Source organism: Balaenoptera physalus, assembly GCF_965194825.1.
Source record: "Balaenoptera physalus genome assembly, chromosome: 7".
Taxonomy (NCBI): Eukaryota; Metazoa; Chordata; class Mammalia; order Artiodactyla; family Balaenopteridae; genus Balaenoptera; species Balaenoptera physalus.
This window is the reverse complement of record NC_138886.1, coordinates 651,394-672,814: the sequence shown is the minus strand read 5'-3', so window position 1 is coordinate 672,814 and position 21,421 is coordinate 651,394. Positions and strand designations below refer to the sequence as shown.

General features: G+C 67.1%; 5 protein-coding genes across 6 annotated transcripts; 4 read left to right on the top strand and 1 right to left on the bottom strand.

Moving 5' to 3' along the window:
• Window positions 1-476: 476 nt before the first annotated feature.
• Window positions 477-2,285, top strand: LOC309664578 (ring finger protein-like; the record flags this gene model as incomplete). The annotated part of the gene is made up of 1 exon (XM_082470042.1): window positions 477-2,285. A coding segment is annotated over one exon (927 nt), but the record flags the coding sequence as incomplete, so codon positions are not given.
• Window positions 2,286-2,996: 711 nt separating this feature from the next.
• On the bottom strand, window positions 2,997-3,957 carry RNF208 (ring finger protein 208; the record flags this gene model as incomplete). Its single annotated transcript, XM_082470037.1, has 1 exon — window positions 2,997-3,957. One exon carries the CDS (start codon window positions 3,955-3,957, stop codon window positions 3,160-3,162), a length of 798 nt encoding a protein of 265 aa, XP_082326163.1. The 3' UTR covers window positions 2,997-3,159.
• Window positions 3,958-7,151: 3,194 nt separating this feature from the next.
• On the top strand, window positions 7,152-8,777 carry CYSRT1 (cysteine rich tail 1). 2 transcript variants are annotated; one of them, XM_082470039.1, is made up of 3 exons: window positions 7,152-7,242; window positions 7,695-7,786; window positions 8,075-8,777. In XM_082470039.1, the coding sequence occupies exon 3, from the start codon at window positions 8,083-8,085 to the stop codon at window positions 8,482-8,484; it is 402 nt and encodes a 133-aa protein (XP_082326165.1). In that variant the 5' UTR covers window positions 7,152-7,242; window positions 7,695-7,786; window positions 8,075-8,082; the 3' UTR covers window positions 8,485-8,777. The 2 variants fall into 2 exon arrangements, with proteins under 2 accessions (XP_082326165.1, XP_082326166.1); XM_082470040.1 differs by lacking the exon at window positions 7,152-7,242 and having other exon boundaries at window positions 7,719-7,830.
• Window positions 8,778-10,915: 2,138 nt separating this feature from the next.
• RNF224 (ring finger protein 224) lies at window positions 10,916-11,386 on the top strand (the record flags this gene model as incomplete). The annotated part of the gene is made up of 1 exon (XM_082469506.1): window positions 10,916-11,386. One exon carries the CDS (start codon window positions 10,916-10,918, stop codon window positions 11,384-11,386), a length of 471 nt encoding a protein of 156 aa, XP_082325632.1.
• Window positions 11,387-12,460: 1,074 nt separating this feature from the next.
• SLC34A3 (solute carrier family 34 member 3) lies at window positions 12,461-18,413 on the top strand. Its single transcript, XM_082470024.1, is given in 16 exon segments — window positions 12,461-13,003; window positions 13,006-13,027; window positions 13,030-13,048; window positions 13,742-13,766; window positions 13,769-13,865; window positions 14,142-14,231; window positions 14,618-14,746; window positions 14,828-14,971; window positions 15,044-15,155; window positions 15,227-15,422; window positions 15,621-15,710; window positions 15,807-15,894; window positions 16,000-16,167; window positions 16,240-16,356; window positions 16,430-16,554; window positions 17,836-18,413. Coding segments are annotated over 16 exon segments (1,950 nt in total). The 5' UTR covers window positions 12,461-12,940; the 3' UTR covers window positions 18,301-18,413.
• Window positions 18,414-21,421: the final 3,008 nt, after the last annotated feature.

Sequence of the window (21,421 nt, the reverse complement as noted above, 5' to 3'; positions counted from 1 at the left end):
CCCCACACCTCGGTGCCCTATTCTCACGCGGTGGGTGCCAGCTGTTTGCCCACCTTGTACAAGCTCTGCCCTGGCCCTGACGGCCCAGTAGGGGGAGGCCTGGAGAGGCACCCGGCAAGGCTGGCATCGACCATCCCCTCCCAGCCCAGGGCAGAGCAGCCCAGGGCCCTGGGAGGGAGGGGGCGCGGCCTCGGGCGGGAGGGGAGGGGCGTGGCCCAGGCCGGTGGGGGAGGGACGTGTGCGTAGTGTCCCCGCCCCGGGAGTGGAATTCCTGCTGGAGGAGTTAGGCTGGCCTGCCCACAGCGCCGCCGCCTAGATTACAGCTGGCTGACACAGGGATCGCTGCGGCTGGGCCTGGCAGACCCTCTTGGGGACGGGACGGCACGCTGGGCCCAGGAGCTGCCCGGAGCTGGCACGGCTATTGGGGCCCGAGTGAAGTTTACTCGTGAGTAGGGCCTGGAGCCAGGAGGAGGTGACAGTTGCTGCCAGGTCAGTGCCAGGCCGTGCCCCAGCCCCAGAGGGCCACACTGACCTTCACAGCCCCAGCCTCCCCCGTCGCCGCCCTGGGGTCCCCACCCACCCGTCCCGACCCCTGCCCTGGAGTCACCGCCCCTGAACTGTGCCCTGGGGCCCCCACTTATGGCCCTGCTGACCTCAGCTCTCGGCTCACCAGTCCGCCTTTGGCCTCCCTGGGCCCTGAGCGCCTGGACCCACTGCGCCAAGTGCTGGTAGATGATGGGTCGGACAGCGGGGCCCTTGGGAGCCCCCAGGGTCCCAGGACTCCGGACAGTGAAGCCCTGCTGGGGGCCGCAGCCACGGCCCGCCCCTGGGCCGGGCCCACAGAGGACGAGGAGGAGGAGCGGGAGGAGGAGGAGTGCCCCATCTGCACAGAGCCCTACGGGCCCGGGGAGCACCGCCTCGCCCTGCTGAACTGCGGCCACGGCCTGTGTGCGGGCTGCCTGCACCGGCTGCTGGGTGCAACCCCCAGTGCTGACCTGGGCCGGGTGTGCTGCCCTCTGTGTCGCCAGAAAACACCCATGCTCGAGTGGGCGATCTGCCGGCTGCAGGAGGAGCTGCTACAGGCCGATGGGCCCCAGCGCCCTGCGCCCGCTGCCCTCCCCGTGCCCCCCCGCCGGGGCTCCGGGCCCTGGGCCTCCCTAGAGCACCGCTACCAGCTGCGCTTCCTGCCGGGGCCTGTGGGCAGCCGAGGCTGCCTGCCCTTCCTGCCCTGCCCGCCCTGCCTGGGCTCCCGGCTCTGGGCCCTGCGGGAACGGGGGCCCTGCGCCCGCCGCCTGGCGCTGCTGGGCCTGCTGGCCCTCGAGTTGCTGGGCCTGCTGCTCATCTTCGCGCCGCTCATGCTGCTGGGGCTGCTCTTCGTGCTGCTGGACAGCTCCCGCCGCTAAGCAGAGCCCGTCACGTCTGCCACCAGCACGGCCCGGGTCTGGGACAGCCATGGCCGCCAGCGGACAGGAGGCCCAGGCTGGCCCAAGCCTTGGTGCCATGGGGCCTTGGGAGCACCTTGCCCTGAGGCCCGATGGCCAGGCTGAAGAAGGACCCAGTTGACCGGGGCACTAGCCTTCAACCAAGACCCAGGACCCGGTCAGGGCCACCCAGGAGCCTGTGTTCAGCATCTGACCCAGCCAGAGACTCCAGACTGCCCTGCTGCCCGGACATGAGCCACTGGTGCCCAGGACAGCACTGGAGGAGGTCTGTGACCAGGGCCCCAAGTGCCCCTTGATGGACAGAGAGGCCTCACACTGCTGCTGGGCTGTCTCCGCCCTCCCGCCTGGCCTGCCTGCAGGAGGGGGATGGGACGGGTGCAATGGACACGAAAGTGAACAGAGGCCTGAGTCCTTGGAGTGGGCGGAGCCCTGGGCTGGGGCTGCAGGCCCCCCACCTGCCCACGTTCCAGATAAGGGCCAGCGTGTGTTCCCTGAAGGTCAGGGTAACCGAGGGGAGGTCCCCTGCCGCACAGGCCCAGCCCACAAAGGGCCTGCTCACCTGGCCAGTCAGGATCCGAGTGGCGGCCCTGAGCAGCCCGAGGGTCAGCACATGCCCCTCAGCTTCAAGGGACATGGGCCCAGCCAGGTCCTGGAGACACAGAGCACCAAGCTGGGCCCCAGCTCTGCCCCTGCCTCCTCTATGACCTCCCATCGTGGAGCCGGGGCCTTTATCTGAAGGACAGGCGCCGTCACAGCACCACCTCCTGGGCTCGTTGGTGACATGCTGAGCCCTGTGCCCAGCGCGCGAGATGGCTCTCGGTAATAAACGGTAGCTGCTACTGATACTGTTGTTGCTACATCGCTGTCATCTTTACCCTGCCTTCACCAACCAGGCGACAAAGTTCCTTCTCCAAATCCAGGTCGTCCCACTGCCAGACAGGAGGCCCTCCGGTCCTCATACCTGATCGTGACTGCGGCCAGCCTTTGTCCCAACCCCAGCCCAGGCTGGCCCCAAGGCCATTCTCACACAACCTCAGAGGGTCAGGTAGGCACCAGGGGCCAGCTGGACTGACTTGTCCCCCCGTTGGCTGCACTCACATCCAGTGGCCAGTGCAGAGGAAGCGTCCTCCCTTTGCCTAGCTGGGCCTGCTTTGCACACCTGCCCCCACAGTCCTGCCTGGCACATACAGGAGGCTGGCTCCACACAGAGGTATGAGGCGTTCACACGCGCGCGCGCACACACACACACACACACACACACACACACACACACACACACACACACACACACACACACACACACACACACACACACACACACACACACACACACACACACACACACACACACACACACACAGTCAGGCCCAGCCCTCCTGAGCAGCGTGCCTGGACCAGACTGGCCCCCAGCGAGCAGACCAGGCTGACCCCAAACAGCGCTGGGCCTCCCTCTGGCTGCTCCAGCCTGGACCCTGTCGGGGCCGCAGGCCTGGGTGACCACCCTGGCCCAGGCCTGTGTGCAGGCCTAGGCTTCAGTCCAGGGAACGAGGTGCAGACTTTGGCAGAGTTTTAATGGCAAAGTTGGCTGCAGCGACAGTGCCACGTGGGTGGGGGCCAGAAGCTGTGGTGGGCAAGGGGTCAGTGGGCAACAGGGCAGGGCCAGATCCCTGAAGAAGCAGCGAGCGAGGACTGGTGGGCGGTGGCGGGCGGGCGGGCGCTACATGATGGAGCAGGCAGACAGCGGGTTCCGCACGTGGCAGGTGCACGCGGCCCCGCAGTACTGCCGGAAGGTCTGGTAGCAGCTGCCCTCAGGCTCGCCCCCCCACTGGCCACCGGACGGAGCGGTCAGTGCCTCGGGTGGCAGGCGGCTCAAGATGGACGTGTTGACGGCCAGCGCAGCCAGGCCGTAGTCAGTGAAGAGCACAGTCTCGCGGCGGCACGTGGGACAGGAGATGAACTTGTACTTGGGGCAAGACTCGTAGAGAATCTGCAAGCACTGCTCACACACAGAGTGCAGGCAGGACAGCACGCGGGGCCGCCGCTGCGTGACGTTGTACGTGTGCCCGCAGGTGGGGCACTCCAGAGGCTCTCCTGCAGCTGCTGCCGCTGCCGCGGAGGCCCCTGAGGCCGCAGGGCCAGGCCGAATCACGTACTGATTCACGATGACCTCGTCCGCCGGCGCCACTCGGGGGAAGCCCAGCTCCGCGCTGCCCTTGCGGGGCCGACGTGGCAGTGGCGGGGTGCAGGGCGCCCCTTCCAAGGCAGGCATGTCCCCCCCACAGGCCTGGTTGACGATGATCTCTGTGTCTGAGGGCCAGGCTCTCTTGGGTGCCAGAGCGGGGGTGGGCCGGGGTGCAGGTGGGAAGCAGGGGGCGGCCACCTGCAGCTCGGGGAACTTCTCAGGGTGGACCATCTTCATGGCCTCCATCTTGAGGATGACATGGGGGCCCTTCAGGCAGGACATGAGGAAGCCCGGCCAGCCACTGCCCACCTCGGGCCCAGGGTCAGCCGGCATCCGGCTGTCTCCAGTCAGACTGGGTGTTCGGGTGGGTGGGGGAGTTGGGTGGGGCGGGGGGGGAGGGGAGGGGGCAGCATCCTGGTCCCGCCAGGCCTGGTGGGGACCCTGGATGCCCTGTGGACTCCTGGGGGAGGCTGGCAAGAGCTTGGGGGGAAGGGCCCCCCCCAGTGGCCACAGTGGCTTCTCAGGTCCAGTCCGAGGAGGAGGAGGAAGGAGCGGGGGAGGAGGAGAGGAACAGGGGCAGGGGGGTGTGGGAGACTGCCCTGGGCTGGAGGCCGGGCCCAGGGGCTCACCCGGGGTCTCTGGCTGCTGAGGCTGGCGAGGGGGCGTTGGGGGGTGTCCCCCTGCAGCCGAGATCAGCCGTCCCGGGGCCGGGACATCCGGGCAGGCAGGGGCTAGGTGGGCCCCATGGCTCCAGGACAGGGCGCCCAGGGAAGGCAGCTAGCCTGAGCCCTGGCTGCGGAAGGACCCGGGCTGCAAGCTCGGCGGCGGCGGCGGCGGCGGCGGCGGGAGCAGAGGAGAGGCCTGCACCGGGCCCGAGCTGCAGGTGAGAGACAGCGTGAGGGCAGCGCCCGGGCCCACCCTCACCCTCACCCTCACCCTCACCCTGCACAAAAGACAGGGCGCCCGACCTCTGACCCTTACCCTCGCCAGACTCGGAACCCAGCCCCCTCCCCAGTCCCCGTTCCCGAGGCCCGACCTCTGCCTAGGAGTGGAGGCCGGCGAGCGGCGACCCCGCGCTGTCCCGCCCCGCCCGCACTCACCTGCCCCAGCCTGGCGTCCCCGGCCGGGCCGCGCGCCGCCGCCGCAGAGGTTGTCTCAAAGGCAGGCCTGGATGCGGCGCCCGCGCCTTGGCCCGGCGGCTCCGGCGGCTCTGGCGGCGACCTCGGGCGATGGCCGGGCCGCGGCGGCTCCCGGGGGCGTGGGGCGCGGGGCTCGGCTCGGCGCGGCGGCGGCGGCGGCGGCGGCAGGTGCGTGCCGAGCGTGGCGCGCTCTGCGGCGGAGGCGCGGGGACCGCAGTGCGCGCGGCGCCCGCCCGCGCCCGCAGCGCCACCCCCCCGTCTGGGGACCCGCGCGGGGTCCGCGGGGCGGGGCCAGTCTCTCTGCCGCCCCTCGAGCCAACGCGGGCCTGGCGCCCGCTCTCGGGGTCGCCCTCCTTCTCCCCCCGCGGGCCGCGTGGGGGTCAGGATCCCCGCGGCGTGCCCCCTCCCGCCTCCCCTTTCCCCGTCCCCGTCTGGCTGAGCCTGGGTCCTAGTCAAGCCCCCCGCCTCAATTCTGGAAGGGAAAGCCTGCTTTGAGCTCTCACAATGCCAGAGGGAGGAAGGGGAGGAGAGAGCCCGGGGTTGGTCATGAAAGCTGGTTCCCAGGACCCCACCGTGGGACTGCCTTGTGTCCCCCCCAGAGTCAGGGTCTCTGCTTGTCCTTCCACTGGGCCCCCAGTGGGAATGCCTCCAGGGGTTTCTGGATCACAGGTGCAGCAGGCTGTTCCAGCGCTGGCAGGCTCACAGACCGCGATGTGACAGAAGAGGGTGAGCAGGGGCGGGCAAGCGACGACCAGAGGAGTGAAGGGAGGGAGGAACGGTAGTTGGGCGAATGCTCCAAGGACAGGACAGTTGGACAGATGGGTGGTGTGAGGGGTAGGTGGAAGGTCAAACAGCTGGACAGGCCGCCATGGGGCAGCTCAGGGAGGACACGCACCTACACAGGGTGGGGTGGCCCTTTCCGGCATTCCAGCAGGTCAGCACGTGTCCCGTTGTCACAGAGTTGTGTGCTAACCTGACCGCACCCAGCACAGAGGCCCCATTCCTTTCTGCTTCTTCCTCAGGCCAGGCTTCCCTGCCCCCCCTGTGATACGCCCTCTGCCTGTGAGGAGCTCTCAGGTGAGAGGGAGGACAGAGGACATGCTGACAAATACAGGGCAAGGGACCAGGGCTGCATGGGCCTCCAGAGAGCCTTTCCCTAACCTGCCAGGGCCACCACGTGGCATGCTGGCACTCCTTTGATCAGCACTGGGCCATGCACCTAACCCTGGACAGTCCCAGCCCCTTCTGGCCACAGCTCCTCTGCTCTGTACAGGCCAGACTGCACCTGGCTATAGACCTAGCCCCAAGTCCTGCAGGCAGCAGAGCCCGGAAAGGTCGGCGTTCCTGATAAAGGGCCCCACGCGGGCAAAACAGGCTGGAGAGGCATCCGTGGCCCATAGGCCTTGACTTTGCCGCTCTTTGCGATCTCAGGCTAGCGCCTGCGCCTCGGTGTCCTCCACCATTCAGCGAGAGCATGTGTGCTAGTGAGCAGGTGCCCCGTGGGAGGGGCAGCGGGGTGCTTATGGGGCCCTGGTGCGAAGGCAGGGTAACTGCGGCAGCCCCGGCCAGGGGAGGACTGGGCGTCCAGCCTCGGCAAGGGCTTTGCTCATCTCCCCACCAACTCCCGAGGCGCGTACCCAAGGTGGTACCGGCCACTAGGTCCCACCCCCTACCCGAGGCCCCGCCCCTAGAGCTGAAGTCCACCCAATGCAAGGCTCCCGCCCAGAGCCCGCCCAAACCCACGCCTCCCGAGCCGGGCGGCTCAGAGCTGGTGCAGCCCAAGCCGGGTCCTGGACAGATGAGGCCAGCTGACCCCGAACCTGGTGTTTAGGAAAACCCTTGAGCGCAGAGGCTTCTGGGAAATATAGTTCCCACCGGGCGCACCTCCACCCCTGCGCTGTCAGTCCTGTTTTGCGCATGCGCCAGCCTCCTCTCAGCAAGGGGCAGAATCTGTAGGGGCTGTGGGCGGGGCTTCTGGCGCCTGCGCACTGGACCTCTGTTGTCCGCCTCCCAACTCCCGGTCTTCGGGCCTAATTCTCCCCACGTCTGGTGCCGCATCGGTACTACTCATGTCCGGACCGGTCTGACCGGCCCCATGCAGGCCACTCTGGTCAGCTGGCCTCTGGGCCGTGTCTGATTTGATCCCGCCCTTCCTGGGGGTTCCCCCCGAGCGCCAAGGACTAGGGGTGCGTGTCCAGGCCACACCCTACTGTCCCGGTTGCCCCAAGCAGAGCTCACCGTGCCAGGCCCAAACCCAAGACCCCAGTGCTCACATCCACCCCCCACATACAGCGACCCTGTATGGCAGGTGCTATGTGCCACCTCACAGATGGAGGGGATGCGAGGGCCAAGGATGGGGACGCTGAGGGATCGGGGGCTTGTGGCCCACGAGGCCACCAACCAGAGGGAAACTGTAGTTTCAGAAATGAGCTAGAAACGTCACTTGTGTATGAAGCCCACGTCGCCAATCGTAAGATAAGTAAGTTTTATCGGCAAAGGTGTGTAAACCAAGCATTTCTTATCAGTTAAAAAAAACAGCAAACCTCCAAGCCGTGTGTTCGCAAACATCTTGGTCTCTGCCTGCGGGGTAGAGGCTTGGGTCACAGTGAGGACCTCTGCCCTCTGCTTCAAAGCAGAGGCTTTGAGACGTGTGAGTAATGGCTGGGCCCCCAGACCACCTGCAGGCCTGACCCCAGACTTGCCTCCTGTCCTGCGTTCCGGTGAGCTGCAGGTCCCTGGAGGGCCAGGACATGCCCCAGATGCATTGAGGCTGAATCACCCAGGCTGGCAATGTCCTTGGGAGGCCAGGCCGCAGTCAACGCCCAGCCAAAAAAGGAAGAGTGGGTGGCCGCTGTGCTCCAGGAGCTGGGGCCTCCTGGGATCCTGGGAACCCCATCTTTGAGCCCCGCCCACAGCCCCACCCCTCCCCAGGAGGAAAAAGGCAGCTGCCAGTCGCTCAGCTCACAGGCACTGGGACCCGGCCCAGGGAACAAGAGGACAGCTTGCTGCCGTCACCACTTCAGGTGGGTCCTGGGCTGAGGGGCTTCCGCACCCCCTGTAGGACCAGGTTAGCTGCATCTCCCAGGCCCCCACCCGACTCCCAGCTCCATCACAGGGCACTGTCTCTCAGGGAGGGCGGGGGACACCTGGGGGCAGCTAGGAGACGCTGGCCCTCATTCTCCCTACACTCCGCTACCTTGCACACGCACTGACACATAGGCCTCACACACACTCAGGCGCTTCCACAGCCTGGCTTTTCTTGGGTTCCCCTCCACTGAGCTGATTTTGTCTCCTCTGCCCACCCCTGCCAGGCCAAGCCATGGACCCCCCTGAGATGCTCATCAAGGACCCGTATGCCCACGTCAGCATCCCGAGGGCTCACCTGCGGCCCGAGCTGGGGCAGCAGCTGGAGGCGGCTCCATCCTCCTCGGAGTCGCAGCCTCTGCCCGTGGGGTCCTGCACCCTGGAGCCTACCGAGGAGGCCCCAGGGCTCAAGGGCGCCGAGGGGGCTGCCTCCATCCGGGGCCAGCAGGCCTGGCAGCAGCCCTGCACCCCCGATGGCAGTGGGCAGCAGCAGCAGGCAGGACTGCCCTACGCTGGCCTGCCGCCGGTGGGGCGCGGCGACGCCATTGCCCATCACTGCTGGTGCTGTCCCTGCTGCTCCTGCTGCCACTGCCCCCGCTTCTGCCGCTGCCACAGCTGCTGCTGTGTCATTTCCTAGCCTGGCCCCTGGGCCGCAGGGCCTGCTGCGGGACGCCCCCACATGGCAAGCCCAGGCCTCTGCTCAGGTGGCCACAGCAGTGCCCGGACAGTTGGAACAGCCACTGGCCTGTTGTCATGGGTGTTGGCCGCTCCCCACCCTGGACAGCGGCACCTACCCACCGAGAAGGCTGACAGCTCAGCCCCGCCCCCCTGAAAACAGAGCCCTGGGCACTGGCCATGATGGCAGCCCCGGGGACACCCTTGACCACCTCTTCAAGGCCCAGGGCCAGGCAATAAAGCAGAGCGAGCTTCGTCCCGGCCACTCTTCTCCTTTGCTGCTACCCGCTTCGGGAGGGTCCCAGGCTGGACGCCACCACAGGCTGCCAGCCTCTATGGGACATTCCGGGGTGGGGCAGCCTCATGACAACCTAACCTGCACTGCACTCTCAGGTTGGCCCAGAGGCTGTACAGGACGGCCGGTCAGGCCTGGGTTTGAGCTGCCCTGCATTCCCTGGGGCTGAGGGTGAGCCTGGGAGACAGGAGAGTCTGTGGGTCAGACAGCAGGAGCTTGCTGTGCCTGGAACCAGGAGTAGAGCCCGAGAGCGGCCTCCAGGAGGAGGACCGCGTTGGCAGCACAGTGGTGGGTGGGCCCAGCGCGGGCACGTTTCCAGGAGCGGGAGCCCAGGTGGCCAGCACCGAGCCCTGCCCGCCCGTGAGTCACTGCCCTGCCTCGGCCGGGGTGTTTTTCTGGTTTCCCACAGAACACCCAATTCCTGAACACCTGCTGTGTGCTGCTTCCCGCCATCCTGCCTCTGGGGCCTGGGCTTCGTGGAGGTGGGCAGAGAAGGCGCCGGGCCAGACCCATCTCCCCCCGTCCGAGCAGCACAGCGCACCCGCGTCGGGGGCACGTGGGGAGCTGAGCCATTTGGCACGGGGGTGAGGCCGGGATGTCGGTGTGAAGACTGAGCAGCGAGGCCAGTACCAGGCACACTGATGTTTCCGGGACCGGGCAGAGAGAGCCGGAGGAGGAGGCCAAGCTGGCCCCGCAGGATGGACGGGTCCTGGTGCCAGCCCTCCCCCGACCCCTGGTGACTGGCCACACGGCAGGACTGGCCCCTGGGCGTGGGCAGGCGTGTCACCGGCCTGACTCCATGGGGCTCAGGCTCCCGGCCCTGCCCCATGACTGGCCCACACAGGAAGATGACCCCACCCGGGCCAGCCACCAAAACCCGTCTGACCAGTCCAGGAGGCGGGGGCCTGCCAGGATGGCAGGAGTAAGGAGGGGACCCTTTGGGCCTGGCTTCCTCTAGCGGGACGGAGAGGGTTCTGGGGTCCTGACCTCAACCCGACCCTTCCCAACACACCCCATTCTGCTATGTCACTGGGCTGGCCCCAAGGCTTTGACCAGGCAGATGCCAGGGGGAGATGGCCTCTGAGAAGGGCATCCGGAGCTGCCCACGGTGCCCTGCACCTCAGAGAGTTTCTGGGTGGTCTCTGTGTGAGTGCGGATCTCCACTCCTGTGCTTGAGGGCCTCCTTGGAGCCTTATGGGGCTGGCTTGTGATGGGAACATGACAGGCCCAGCCCAGACAGGGACAAAGGCAATGGGACAAATCAACATGGACACAGACACTGTGCTCGAGCCACAGAGCAGAAGGACTCCGCAGAGCTCTGAGCTGGTGGGGGTCCTGGCAGGCTTCCTGGAGGAGGTGACGCTTGAACTAAGAGCTGAAGAACAGGCATCACCCAGGTCAAAGCCAAAAAGCTTTCCCATCATGAGGTGGGGGTGGAGTATGAGAGTGCGGGTGGGGTGGGGCAGGTCTGGGTGGACAAGGCATGAAGATGGGCAAAGTTGAGTGGCAACGCCAGGCCTGGGTGAGGGGTTAGTGGAGCCGGGTCTGCGCATGAAGGGGGCGGGGCAGGCAGAGTGGGGGTGGCCCTTATCTCCTGATGAGTTGGTGGTGCTGGTGGATCCAGTTGCAAGCTCTTTGTGGCTGAAAGGGGAGCCCACGCCTGCCCACAGCCACCACCTGCCTCCCTGCTGCCTGGTCCGTGGTAGGCCAGTAACGCGAGCCCCAAGGAGGGAGCCGCAGGGCGCCCTGGGTCCCCCCTACCCCCAGCCACCCTCTGGCTGGACATAGCCACCCAGCAGAGCGGATGCAGGTAAGAGAGGCCTGGGGCTCAGGCAGGCTGGGTGGGTTCGGGCCTGGGATGGCACACGAGGGCCACAGAGAGAGACCAGACAGCTGCCACAGGGACCCAGGCTGTGCCCAGAGCCTGGTGTCCACCAGCCCACTGGCCACCACCCACCCTCCCGCGTCTGCAGAGGCCTGGGCTCCTGGGCTCCTGTCCTCCGGGGGGGTCTTCTGGTGCTGAGGCCCCAACCATGCAGGACAAGCATGGGCAGCCTGGGATGGGTAGGCTGCAGCCCCGCTGCATGCCTCCCCCAGGATGCTGCCGCCAGAGGGTCCCCGGGCCTCCGAAGAGGGCACAGCCGCTGGGACCCAGCGAGGCGACTGCGTCATCTGCTACTCGGCCTATGACCTCACTGGGCACCTACCCCGCCGCCTCTACTGCGGCCACACCTTCTGCCAGGCGTGCGTGCGGCGGCTGGACACGCCAGCCCACGAGCAGCGCTGGATCCCCTGTCCGCAGTGCCGCCAGAGCACACCCACGCCCCGCGGAGGGGTGGCCATGCTGGACCTCGACCTGGCCGCCTTCCTGGCCGTCAGGGCTGAGCGGGAGCTGCCTCGCACAGAACCCCAGCCCCCCATGCCCCTCAAAGGCAGCACTGCCATCACTCAGCAGCCGGCCAGGCTTTGCCCCGCCTTGGGCCCCCAGCCCCACTTCCCCCAGCCCAGATGCTGCTGCTGGGGCTGCAGCGGCCTCTGCTGGGACCCCCCGGGCAGCCCCGAGGCCTGAGCTCCGGCCGGTCTGCAGCACGCCTGCCCAGAACCTCTGGCACGCCTGCCCAGAACAGCCTGGCGGCAGAGTGTCCCGGGTGCCACTCCGCGTGTTCACCCCGGGGCCACAACCTAAGGTCGGGAGCTGTGTCCACAGTACCATAAGCCCCTGTAGGAGCTGGAATCCCAGCCAGGATTCCCAGGCCCCGCGCTGGTCTGTGTGCAGGGGAGGGGTGCTGCTGTCAGAGTCGCCTGCAAGCCCAGCCCGGGTCCAGACCCAGCTCAGAGGGTGGCTCCTGAAAGGGTCTGGGGCCCAGACCCCGGGGACTGGGCTGCAGGCCGGAGTGGCAGGGCCCGGCAGAAGCTGTTCCCGGTCCTGCGGGAGCAGGTCTCCCCTCCTCTACAGAACGGCTCAGAGGCGTGAGCCTGGAGGGAGGGAGGGCCTCTCCCTCACCCCTGGCCTGTGAGGCAGCCCTGCGATGTTCGTTCGGGAGCTGTTTGGGGAGGGTCCCCCGCAGGCACAGTCACTGCTGCCACAGGTGTCCGAGGAGGTCCAGGCCCGGGGTGGGGGGACCTGCCTGAGGGGCTGCTCAGGACAGCCGCTCCCATGCCAGGCCCTCAGCTTCCTTCTGCCTCCCGGTGGCCACCAGACAGACCCTTCGGAGGGACCAGAGCACGTGCTGGAGACAGTGGACGCAGACCCCACCAATTGGGCTGCAGCATCCCTGCCCCCGCACAGGAAGGAGCCCCTGGGAGGGACCGCGGGGCCCGCCCCGGGCAGCGGGCGGCTGGGGCGGACAAGAGAATGTGCTGAGAGGACACTCAGAACCCTCCTCCTTCCCGGGGACAAAGTCCCCCTGCACCAGCGACCGGTGGGCAGCAAGCAGGGGGCCGGGAAGACCAGGCCTGACGGGGAGGGGCCGGCCCCAGCTGGGCAGCTCTTCCTCCCCACATCCCAGGCGCAGGAAGGGGACTGACCCCAATAAGAGGCACTCCACGAGCAAAGGGGCCGGTCAGGGCTCAGCTGGAGAGAGAACGGGATGGGCCGTGTCTCCTGGTCCAGGTGAGCCTGGGCAGTGGGCTGGGCAGCAATGTGGCCTGGGGGAGGAGCCTCGCCCACCCTCCCCCTTGCAGATGAAGGCATGACACCCGTGACCGTGACCATTGCTGGCCACCACTGGGGCTGAGCCCGCTGGGAGCTCTGCCAGGCCCAGCCCTGCCCCAAGCCCAGACCTGAACTGGATGACCTCAGGGGCTGTTGCCTTCCCTGCCTACCTGGTGCAAAGAGCTTCCCTCTGGCCATCTTACCCGGGTAGGAAAACCACAGTGAGGTCTGTAGAGCTCAGGGCAGACTTCCCAAGGGGTCCCCAGGCTGGCCAGCCAGAGCCCCAGCCTTGGGCAGGCAGCATGCAGCATCCGGTAGTGTCACTGAGACATCCATTCATGGAAGTCCAGCACTAAGGGCCACCTGCCCAGCCCCGCAACACCCCTGGGTGACAGTGGGGCCTGGACAAGGCAGGTACTGGGGCTGCAATGGTACCCCTCGGGGGCCTCGGCTCCTGGGTAAACATTAATGGGGCTCAGTACACAGCAGGTCATGTGTGCGCCCAGCGGATCTTTGACCTGCAGCTGCTCCTGGCCTGTGTCTCCTCCCTGAAGGTGCCCCTCACTACCCACACAGGTAGGAGCTTCTAGAACCAGGTGGGGACCCAGGACACTGGGGTCAGGGCTGGGTGACCTCCAGGCCCAGGGCTTAGGCGCCCCGCCCCCCCTCTCTAGGAGCTGAGGGTGAGAGAGCAGCTTGTGGGCAGCAGGAGGGGGGGTGCAGCAGGCTCCCCAGCTCCCGGGCCTTGGGCACTGGGAGCCGAGGTAGGGGGCTCGATGGGGGCTCCAGACCCAGCAGGCTGAGGAGGGAGCCTTGAGGTGGGGTGGGGGCGACCCAGCCCCCTGTCCTGCTCCCCATCACTGGAGGTGGGGCCCTTATCAAGCGGAGATGTTGCCGTTTGGTACCAAATGCCAAAGTCTAAGCCGCGACTGGCTGCAGTGGTCTCTGTGACACCTGATAGGAGAGGTCCCCGAGTCCCCGGCTCCCGACCACTTCCGGCCACCCCCCAGCACCCTAGGCCACCCACCAGGCCTTCTTCCAGCAACGGAGCCAGGGCTCCCTCAACTCTGTCCCCCCAAACTGGACTGGGCTCACGTGACAGCCACTTGAGGTCACTGTAGCCATCCCCCTGCGGACGGAGGAAGGGAAGGTCACCAAGGCCAACAGCGGGTGGGAAGGGAGGACAGCGGTGAGGTCTCAGGCCTGGGGACCCCAAGACCTGGCGGGCAGGGGGAGGAGCTGTGTCTGAACTGCCCTTCCCCCAAGCAGATCTAGACTTGGGCCTGGGCCTGTCCCTGCCCAAAATCCATGCCGAATTCCCTCACCTGCGCCCAGGCCCCTCCTGCCACTCTGGACACAGTTGGCCTGGTGGACCAGAGGCTGGGAAATGCAGGTACCAGGAGCCCCGGGGTCCCGGAGCCTCGGCCTGCCTCCCTGCCCACCCACCTAGCCCCTGACCCATTGCTCTGGGGAAGCTGGGAGAGGGGCTCCAGCCCATCCGTCCCCAGGAGAGCCCAGGGGCCAGAACAGTGAGGGGCCCCCCTCCTTCCCACTCTTGTCCCTCACCCCAAGCCCCTGTGCCGCAGTCCCCCCACCCCCTTTTGCCGCCACCTAAAGGTGTCCAGGAAACAGCTAGGTTCCTGGCCCTACCTGACCCTGACCCCTGCAGGGACCTCCGGTTCTCCCCCCATCTTGGAAGACGGGGATGTGGACCCCTGGGCCCTCCCTCAGCTGAAGGACGCTGGCCAGTCCTGGAAAGGTAGGTCTGGAGGGGCTGGGTAACCAGACAAATGAAGCTCCGACTCGCCAGGGCGTGAGCGTGAGAGGCTTCTTGGGGAGAGGGAGCAAGGAGGGGGTTTGCCCCAACGGGCCCCACGGAAACCCGCCACGCAGACCACCGCCAGGGCGCCCTGGTCCCTCGGCGCAACGGCCTGCCCGCCCACCTGCTCCCCCTCCTCCCTGCTGCGGGCAGTGAGGCTCCCCGGAGGCCCGAAGGGGCTGTCTGCTTGGCCATTCTGCAAAGGAACAGAGGAGAGGGACCCTGGGCCTGTCCTGGGAGCGGGGAGAAGAGGAAGGGGCCTGGAAGGGGAGCCGGGGAGGGCAGGGTGGGGACCGGCTGAGGACAGCCCTGCCCTCTGTCCTCAGAGCTCAGCACGGCCGGCAGGATGCTCCAGGTGGTTGCTGGCTTCCTCAAGGCCTGTGGGCTCCTGGGCAGCCTCTACCTCTTCATCTGCTCCCTGGACACCCTCAGCTCTGCCTTCCAGCTGCTGGGCAGTGAGTGACCGGCCAGGTGGCTGGGGGTGGGGCAGCCAGCCAACCCTCCCCAGCCTCAGGGCACCTGTCTCCCGGGCGTAGGCAAAGTAGCTGGAGACATCTTCAAGGACAACGTGGTGCTGTCCAACCCCGTGGCTGGACTGGTCATCGGCGTGCTGGTCACGGTCCTCGTGCAGAGCTCCAGCACGTCCTCCTCCATCGTGGTCAGCATGGTGGCCTCCAAGCGTGAGTGCCCCTCCCCCCCCGGGATGGTGGTGGCGGGGCGAGGGGCGAGAGGCTGATGCAGCGCCCCTACAGTGCTGACCGTCCGGGCATCTGTGCCCGTCATCATGGGCGTCAACGTGGGCACATCCATCACCAGCACCCTGGTCTCGATGGCGCAGTCGGGGGACCGGGACGAGTTTCGGAGGTGAGTGAGGTGCGGGGGAGGGCAGGGGCTGAGGCTGAGGCTTCCGACCACCCAACTCCGTGTGGCCTCAGGGCCTTCGGCGGCTCAGCCGTGCACGGAGTCTTCAACTGGCTCACGGCGCTGATCCTGCTGCCGCTGGAGAGTGCCGCGGCCCCCCTGGAGAGGCTCAGCGCCCTGGCCCTGGGCGCTGCCAGCCTGCAGCCCGGGGGGCACGCGCCTGACATCCTCAAGGTGCTGACACGGCCACTCACACGCCTCATCGTGCAGGTGAGGCCAGCCGCTGCTTCCGGCAGGACCCACATGCCAGGCCTGGCGGGGAGGGGTTTCTTGGGGAGGTGGCGACAGCCGAGGCAGATCTGGGCAGGGCGTCGTCGGTTGGGGGAAGAGAGAGCGCAGTGGGCCGGGCTGCGGTCCTCGGAGCCCCCGGGGAGTCCAACACCAGACCCAGACTCCTCTGTCCCCCAGCTGGACACTGATGTCATTACGGGCAGCGGCAGGGCCAACGCTACCAACAGCAGCCTCATTAAGCGATGGTGTGGCACCAACGGGCAGACGGTGAGGTGCCTTTGACCCCTGACCTCCGACCCACTGAATTACCCGGTCCTGGCTACCCTGAGCCTGTCCTGAGCCCAACCCGCCTTGCCTCCCCAGACTGCAGGGAACCGCAGCAACTGTGGAGCAGCCGCTGGGGGCCCCTGCCCTGAGAGGGACAGCCCTGCCGCCGAGGAGCCGCTGCCCTGTGAGGCCCGGCGCCCGCCCCCGCCCCCGCGCCGCCCCCCCCGCCCCCGCGCCCCCCGCCCCCCTCACGCTGGCTGCCGCTCACCCACCACTGCCCTGCCGCCAGGCCGCCACCTGTTCGAGGGCACAGCGCTCGCGGACCTGGCCGTGGGCTTCATCCTGCTGGCCGCCTCCCTGCTCGTGCTCTGCACCTGCCTCGTCCTCATCGTCAAGCTGCTCAACTCCACTCTGCGGGGCCGCATCGCCCAGGCCGTGAGGACCGTCATCAACGCCGGTGGGCCTCGAGGAGGCGGGGAGGGTGGGGGCGAGGAGGCCCGGCTGGGGCTGACCGGCTCCGCCTCCGCAGACTTCCCGTTCCCCCTGGGCTGGCTCAGCGGCTACCTGGCCATCCTCGCGGGCGCCGGCCTGACCTTCGTGCTGCAGAGCAGCAGCGTCTTCACCGCAGCCATCGTGCCGCTCATGGGTGAGCGTGCCAGGGGGCACCTGACCGAGGGGGCGGGGGCTCCAGGGCCCGTGACGACCCCCGGCTCCTCCAGGGGTCCGAGTGATCAGCCTGGAGCGGGCGTACCCCCTCTTCCTGGGCTCCAACATTGGCACCACCACCACGGCCCTGCTGGCTGCCCTGGCCAGCCCTTCGGATATGCTGATCAGCGCCGTCCAGGTACCGCCCTCCCGCACCCCTCCCCTGCCCCCAAGCCCCTCCCACTCCCAACACAGGCCTGGGGCTTGCGCTCAGGCTCAGTCCCCTCCTGTCCAGCCCCGTGGGCTGGAGGTGGGAGGCCTGCCCCGGGGCCTCAGGCTCGAGCTTTCCTGGGCCCCACCTCTGACTGCCTGCTCAAACCTGCGGCCTCCTCATCTCCTGGGACCCCAGGGGCCCTGTGGGCATTTCTCAGGATCCCAGGCCTTCTCCTCTTCCCCTGCAACCTTATCATTTCCAGGATCCTGTAGTCCCAAGGTGCCTTCTCCTCCTTTCCAGCTGGCAGCTCCCCCCAAACCTCTCCCGAGGGACCACTGCATACTGCTGGCTGTGTCCCTTTGAGGCCTCCCGGCCCTCGGGGGGCCTCAAGCCCCTCTCTGCCAACACCTCTAGGATGTCCCCCACCCCCAGGCACCTAAACCCCACAGGTCTCTACATGGACGACTCACCGTCTTCCTCCGTGCACCCTTGCCCAGTCACAATTCTGCCTCCGGGACGCCTCCCCCAGCTGCGTACCCCACGCCCAGTCCCATTCAGTCCTGCGGATTCTCTCCAGATCATCCCCTGTGCTCCACTGCTTCTGTCCCAGCACCCTAACAGGTGCAGCTCCTGAAAGCCTGGATCTTGCTGGGCTGCTGCCCACAAGAAGAGATGAACCCCAGCCTTCCCCGACTCCCACCTGCTCTCTTGCCTTGGCTCTTTGTCCATTTAGAACCTCCCAGTGCAGGGCCCTGATCCACCCCCTCCAGGAAGCCCTCTGGACTGCACCCACCACACTGACTCCTCGACTTCTTCAGCAACCCCTGGAGGGAGTTGTGTTCCCTCCACGTGTGGCCCTGCAACTCCTCCTCACAGGAGCCAGGCCAGAGCCCAGGGTTGGGTGGCCAAACCCGCTCAGGGATGACATGAGCGGGGTCACCGTGGACGACGCGTTGGCAAGCTAAGCCAGCTCAGGGGAAGGTCGAATCCACGGGGTCATCATAGATGCAGCTACCACATGGGGATGCCGTACTAGGGTCCCAACCCTCAAAGTGCTGGGGGGTGCAGGAAGAGCGGGCCCAACACAGCTGGCCAGAATTTGCCCTCCCAGGCGGCTGTCTCGGCTAACAAGCAGGACCCCAAACTGCCTTTGGGCTTAGTGCCCTTTCTGCCAAGAAAGGGAGGGGCAGGCGTCCTGGGGAGCCTAGGGGACCCCGTACCACAGAGCCCAGGCTCCTGAACCCTGCCTGCCCTCCCTCCCTCCAGGTCGCCCTCATCCACTTCTTCTTCAACCTGGCTGGCATCCTGTTGTGGTACGTGGTGCCCGTCCTCCGGCTGCCCATCCCACTGGCCAAGCACTTTGGGGACCTGACTGCCCGCTACCGCTGGGTGGCCATCGCCTACCTGCTGCTCAGCTTCTTGCTGCTGCCGCTGGCCGCCTTCGGGCTCTCCCTGGCGGGGAGTACAGCGCTGGCTGCAGTTGGGGGGCCCCTGGTTGTGCTGGTGCTACTCACCATCCTGGTCGCCATCCTGCAGCGGCACCGGCCAGCCTGGCTGCCCCGCCGCCTGCGCTCCTGGGCCTGGCTGCCCCTGTGGCTCCGTTCTCTGGAGCCCTGGGACCGCCTGGTGAGCCACTGCTGCCCCTGCAAGGCCTGCAGCCCCCCTCAGGCTGCGGCCAAGGAGGCCCACTGCTACGAGAACCCCGAGGTCCTGGCCTCCCAGCAGTTGTGAAGGGCGGACGCCCCCAACCCCATTGACCTCTGGGTGCCCTGAGGGATCCTAGTGGCTGCGGACATCTGCGTCACCTGGATCACCTTCTTCGCAAATAAACAAGCCTGTACCCAGGTGTGGGTGGTCTTCTCTCCCCAACCCCGGGCTGCATGGGCAGCGCCGTTGCTGCCCCCCAGCGGACACCCGGGGCCCGCGTTGAGCCCTCGTGGGAGCTGGCCTTCCCCGGAGGTGCGGCTACACAGCTGATCCCCGAGGCCCAAGCTGTGACTCTGTTTCTCTCCGCGGCCACCGGGGACAGAAGGCCCTAAGTAGTGGCCAATCCAGAGCGTGGAGACTTCCCGCAGCAAGAGGCTCAGGGTCCAGGGAGGCTGGAAGCGGCCGGGGCCTTCCCTGTGGGTGCAGGAGGGAAAGGGCGACCGGCTCCCACGCACCGCCGCCGCGGAGGACGCGCGCGGGCAGCTCCTGCGCCGTCCAGCCCCCCTGTCGGCGGTCGGGCTGGAGGACGTCACGTGGCCGCGGCAGGGCCCCGAGTTCCGCAGCTGCGTCGGGGAGTGGGGAGGGGACAGGTAGGGCCGGGTGGCCCTAAGACCCCCTACTCCTCTCCGTCCCCGTTCTGCCTCTCTCTATCCGCAGAGCGCGGCGCAGCGCTGCAGAGCACGGGGCTGCGGGGTGGCGCGTGGCCGGAGCGGGGGGGGCGGGGGGGGAAAGGCCCTGCGGGGAGGAGTGGGCGGGCGCGGGGCTGCGGGCGGCGGGGGCCGGGGGCGGGCGCGGGGCAGGAGAGCCAGTGCGCGGTTTCCCGGGTCCGCCGGCCTACAGCTGGCCGGCCGCCAGGGGCGCCACCCCGCCGGCCTGGGCAAAGGGGGTGCTCAGTGCCCCCCACCCCAAGAAGTGGGTCCTGCCCGCGACGCCCGGCGCCGCTCGCACCTGGAGGCCCCCACCTACGCGAAACACCTCGGCCGCGAGGCGGTCGAAGGCCTCTGGGCCAGGTGCCCACCTGGGGGTGGAGCGTGCGGGAGGTGGCCGCTCCCCGCCCGCCCCTGCTCCTCCCCGCAGCGCAGCGGGTTTCCACACAGGACCGCTTTTGTCTGGCGGCCGGGCGGTAACCGGACACCCCTGCAGCCCAGGGCTGCCCACAACCCCAGCCCGACCTCACGCCTCCGCCATGAGAGGAGGGCATTGGCGGATCACGTCTCCCCGCATAAGTCGCGCACGGAGAGGGGTGCGCACGCGCAGACCTGCGGGCCGCTCGGGGTCTGGTTTGCCCCGTTAGCTGCTGCGGCCAGTCGCCGCCTCCCGGTCCGGGGATGCTGCCCTGACGGGGGCCACCTTCCTTCCCTGGCCCCCAGGTTTACCTAGCCAGACCCGAGGGGACAGGTGTGAATCGTCAGGAAGATGAGACCAGGGGACCCTAGGACCAATTATTGTCCATGATCATGTCCTTTCACTTCTTCTCAGGTCCCTCCGCCCCCCTCCGTGTCCCCTAGTCCCTCTCAGCCCCTCCAGGTCTCCTGTCCCCCACAACACGCTCCTAGGTCTCCTGAGCCTGGGGCTCACCCTGGCCTCGGAAGGAGCTAGCCACACGTTCTGAGAGCCACAGGGGCCTCATGGGAACAAGACCCCTGGGGCAGGCTCATTACCCCCTTTTGGCTTCCCCCCACTTTTTTAACCTCAGGACACACTTGTGGTTCTGACATCAACCTCACTCCCATGGAAGTCCCCTGAGGAGGGACTGGGCCTGGCTGCTTCCCTGGGGACATGGAGGGGGCAGCTCCCCCTCCCCATGGTGGGAAGGCAAGTGAGAGGGGAAGAAAGTACCCCATGCACCTCTCCTTCCGGGGGCGGGTGAGGCCGCCCACAAAGGCTGACTGCTGGGTCCTTTGAGGCCGTGAGGACTGTCTGCCTGCTGCTCCTGCCCAGCGGTAACGCACCCTCCCGCTGGGACCATGGCCACCGGTAAACAGAGCCGTCGTTGTGGATGCCTCGGACAGCTGCAGGCTGGGGCAGGAGGGCCAGGCGCCTAGCACTCCCACAGCCCCTGCCCACTCTGCCCTGCGTCCCTCTGGGCCACAGATCCGCACTGGGCCCAGACCGGCCCCCCAGCCCAACCTCTCCACCCTGCAGCAGGAACACCCTTGGCTGAGGGTGGGGACCTGCAGGGCTTCCCCCCGCCAGCCCTGGGCAGCAGTGGCAACTGTGGTCCTTGGCCGAGGGCCACGGGGAGCTTCCTGCTGTCTTGTTCCCAGCCAGTGTTCACTTTGGGAGGGCAAGGTGGACAACCTGGTGCCACGGGGGGCTCTGGGGCTCACACCTGGGTGGGAGACACAACCTCTATTTTGTTACCTGTAAAGTAGGGGTGCCACGCTGAACTCCCAGCCCTGTGGGCACTGGTCACAGGAAACAGGGACCTTTGCCAGTGGGGATCTCAGCCAAGGGTGGGGGGCAAGGAGAGAAGGCTTTGACAAACATCTCGAAGAGCACCGCTCACTGGCTCACTTGGAGGAAAATCTGAGCTTCTCCCTTTCTCACCAATTTGTGGGTTTGTGACAACTCAATGCTACCAGGCCCCAGAGCCTCCCTGCTGCAGGGCCAGGGCCTTGCAGACTGCTGCTTGGGCAGCTAAGCTACCTTGCAGGGCACCGTGAGAACCCCAGATGCCAGGCAGTGACCCTGCACACCCCACATGCCACTGCCTGTGGCCAGCAGAAGCCGGGCCCACCTTCCTGGACTGGCGTGGAGGAGGGGACTGACCAGCACTTTGACATGCTGACTCACCCTCCAGGTCAGGACTGCAGCTGCAGACCACTCTCAGGGGATGGAAAGGCTAATCTCTATGCCAGCACGCTGCTTGCCCCAACAGTTCCATCCACAGGTTAAGTATAGCATGACGTGTCCTAACGCTGCAGTATGCCATGATACCGTAGTGTCATGTATTACATAGTGAAGAGGGCAGCGCATTCTCTTTAGGTAGAAATAACCAGGTATTGCCCCCAACACCGTTGGGTTGGTGAGCAAAGGTGGGTAAGAACCGCACTGAGAAAATCAGAATCTAGAGAGGACCCAGTGGCCACGGCAATGGAGGCTGTCCAGGGCAGACGCAAGGGCGTAATTCCTGGTTTCTTAA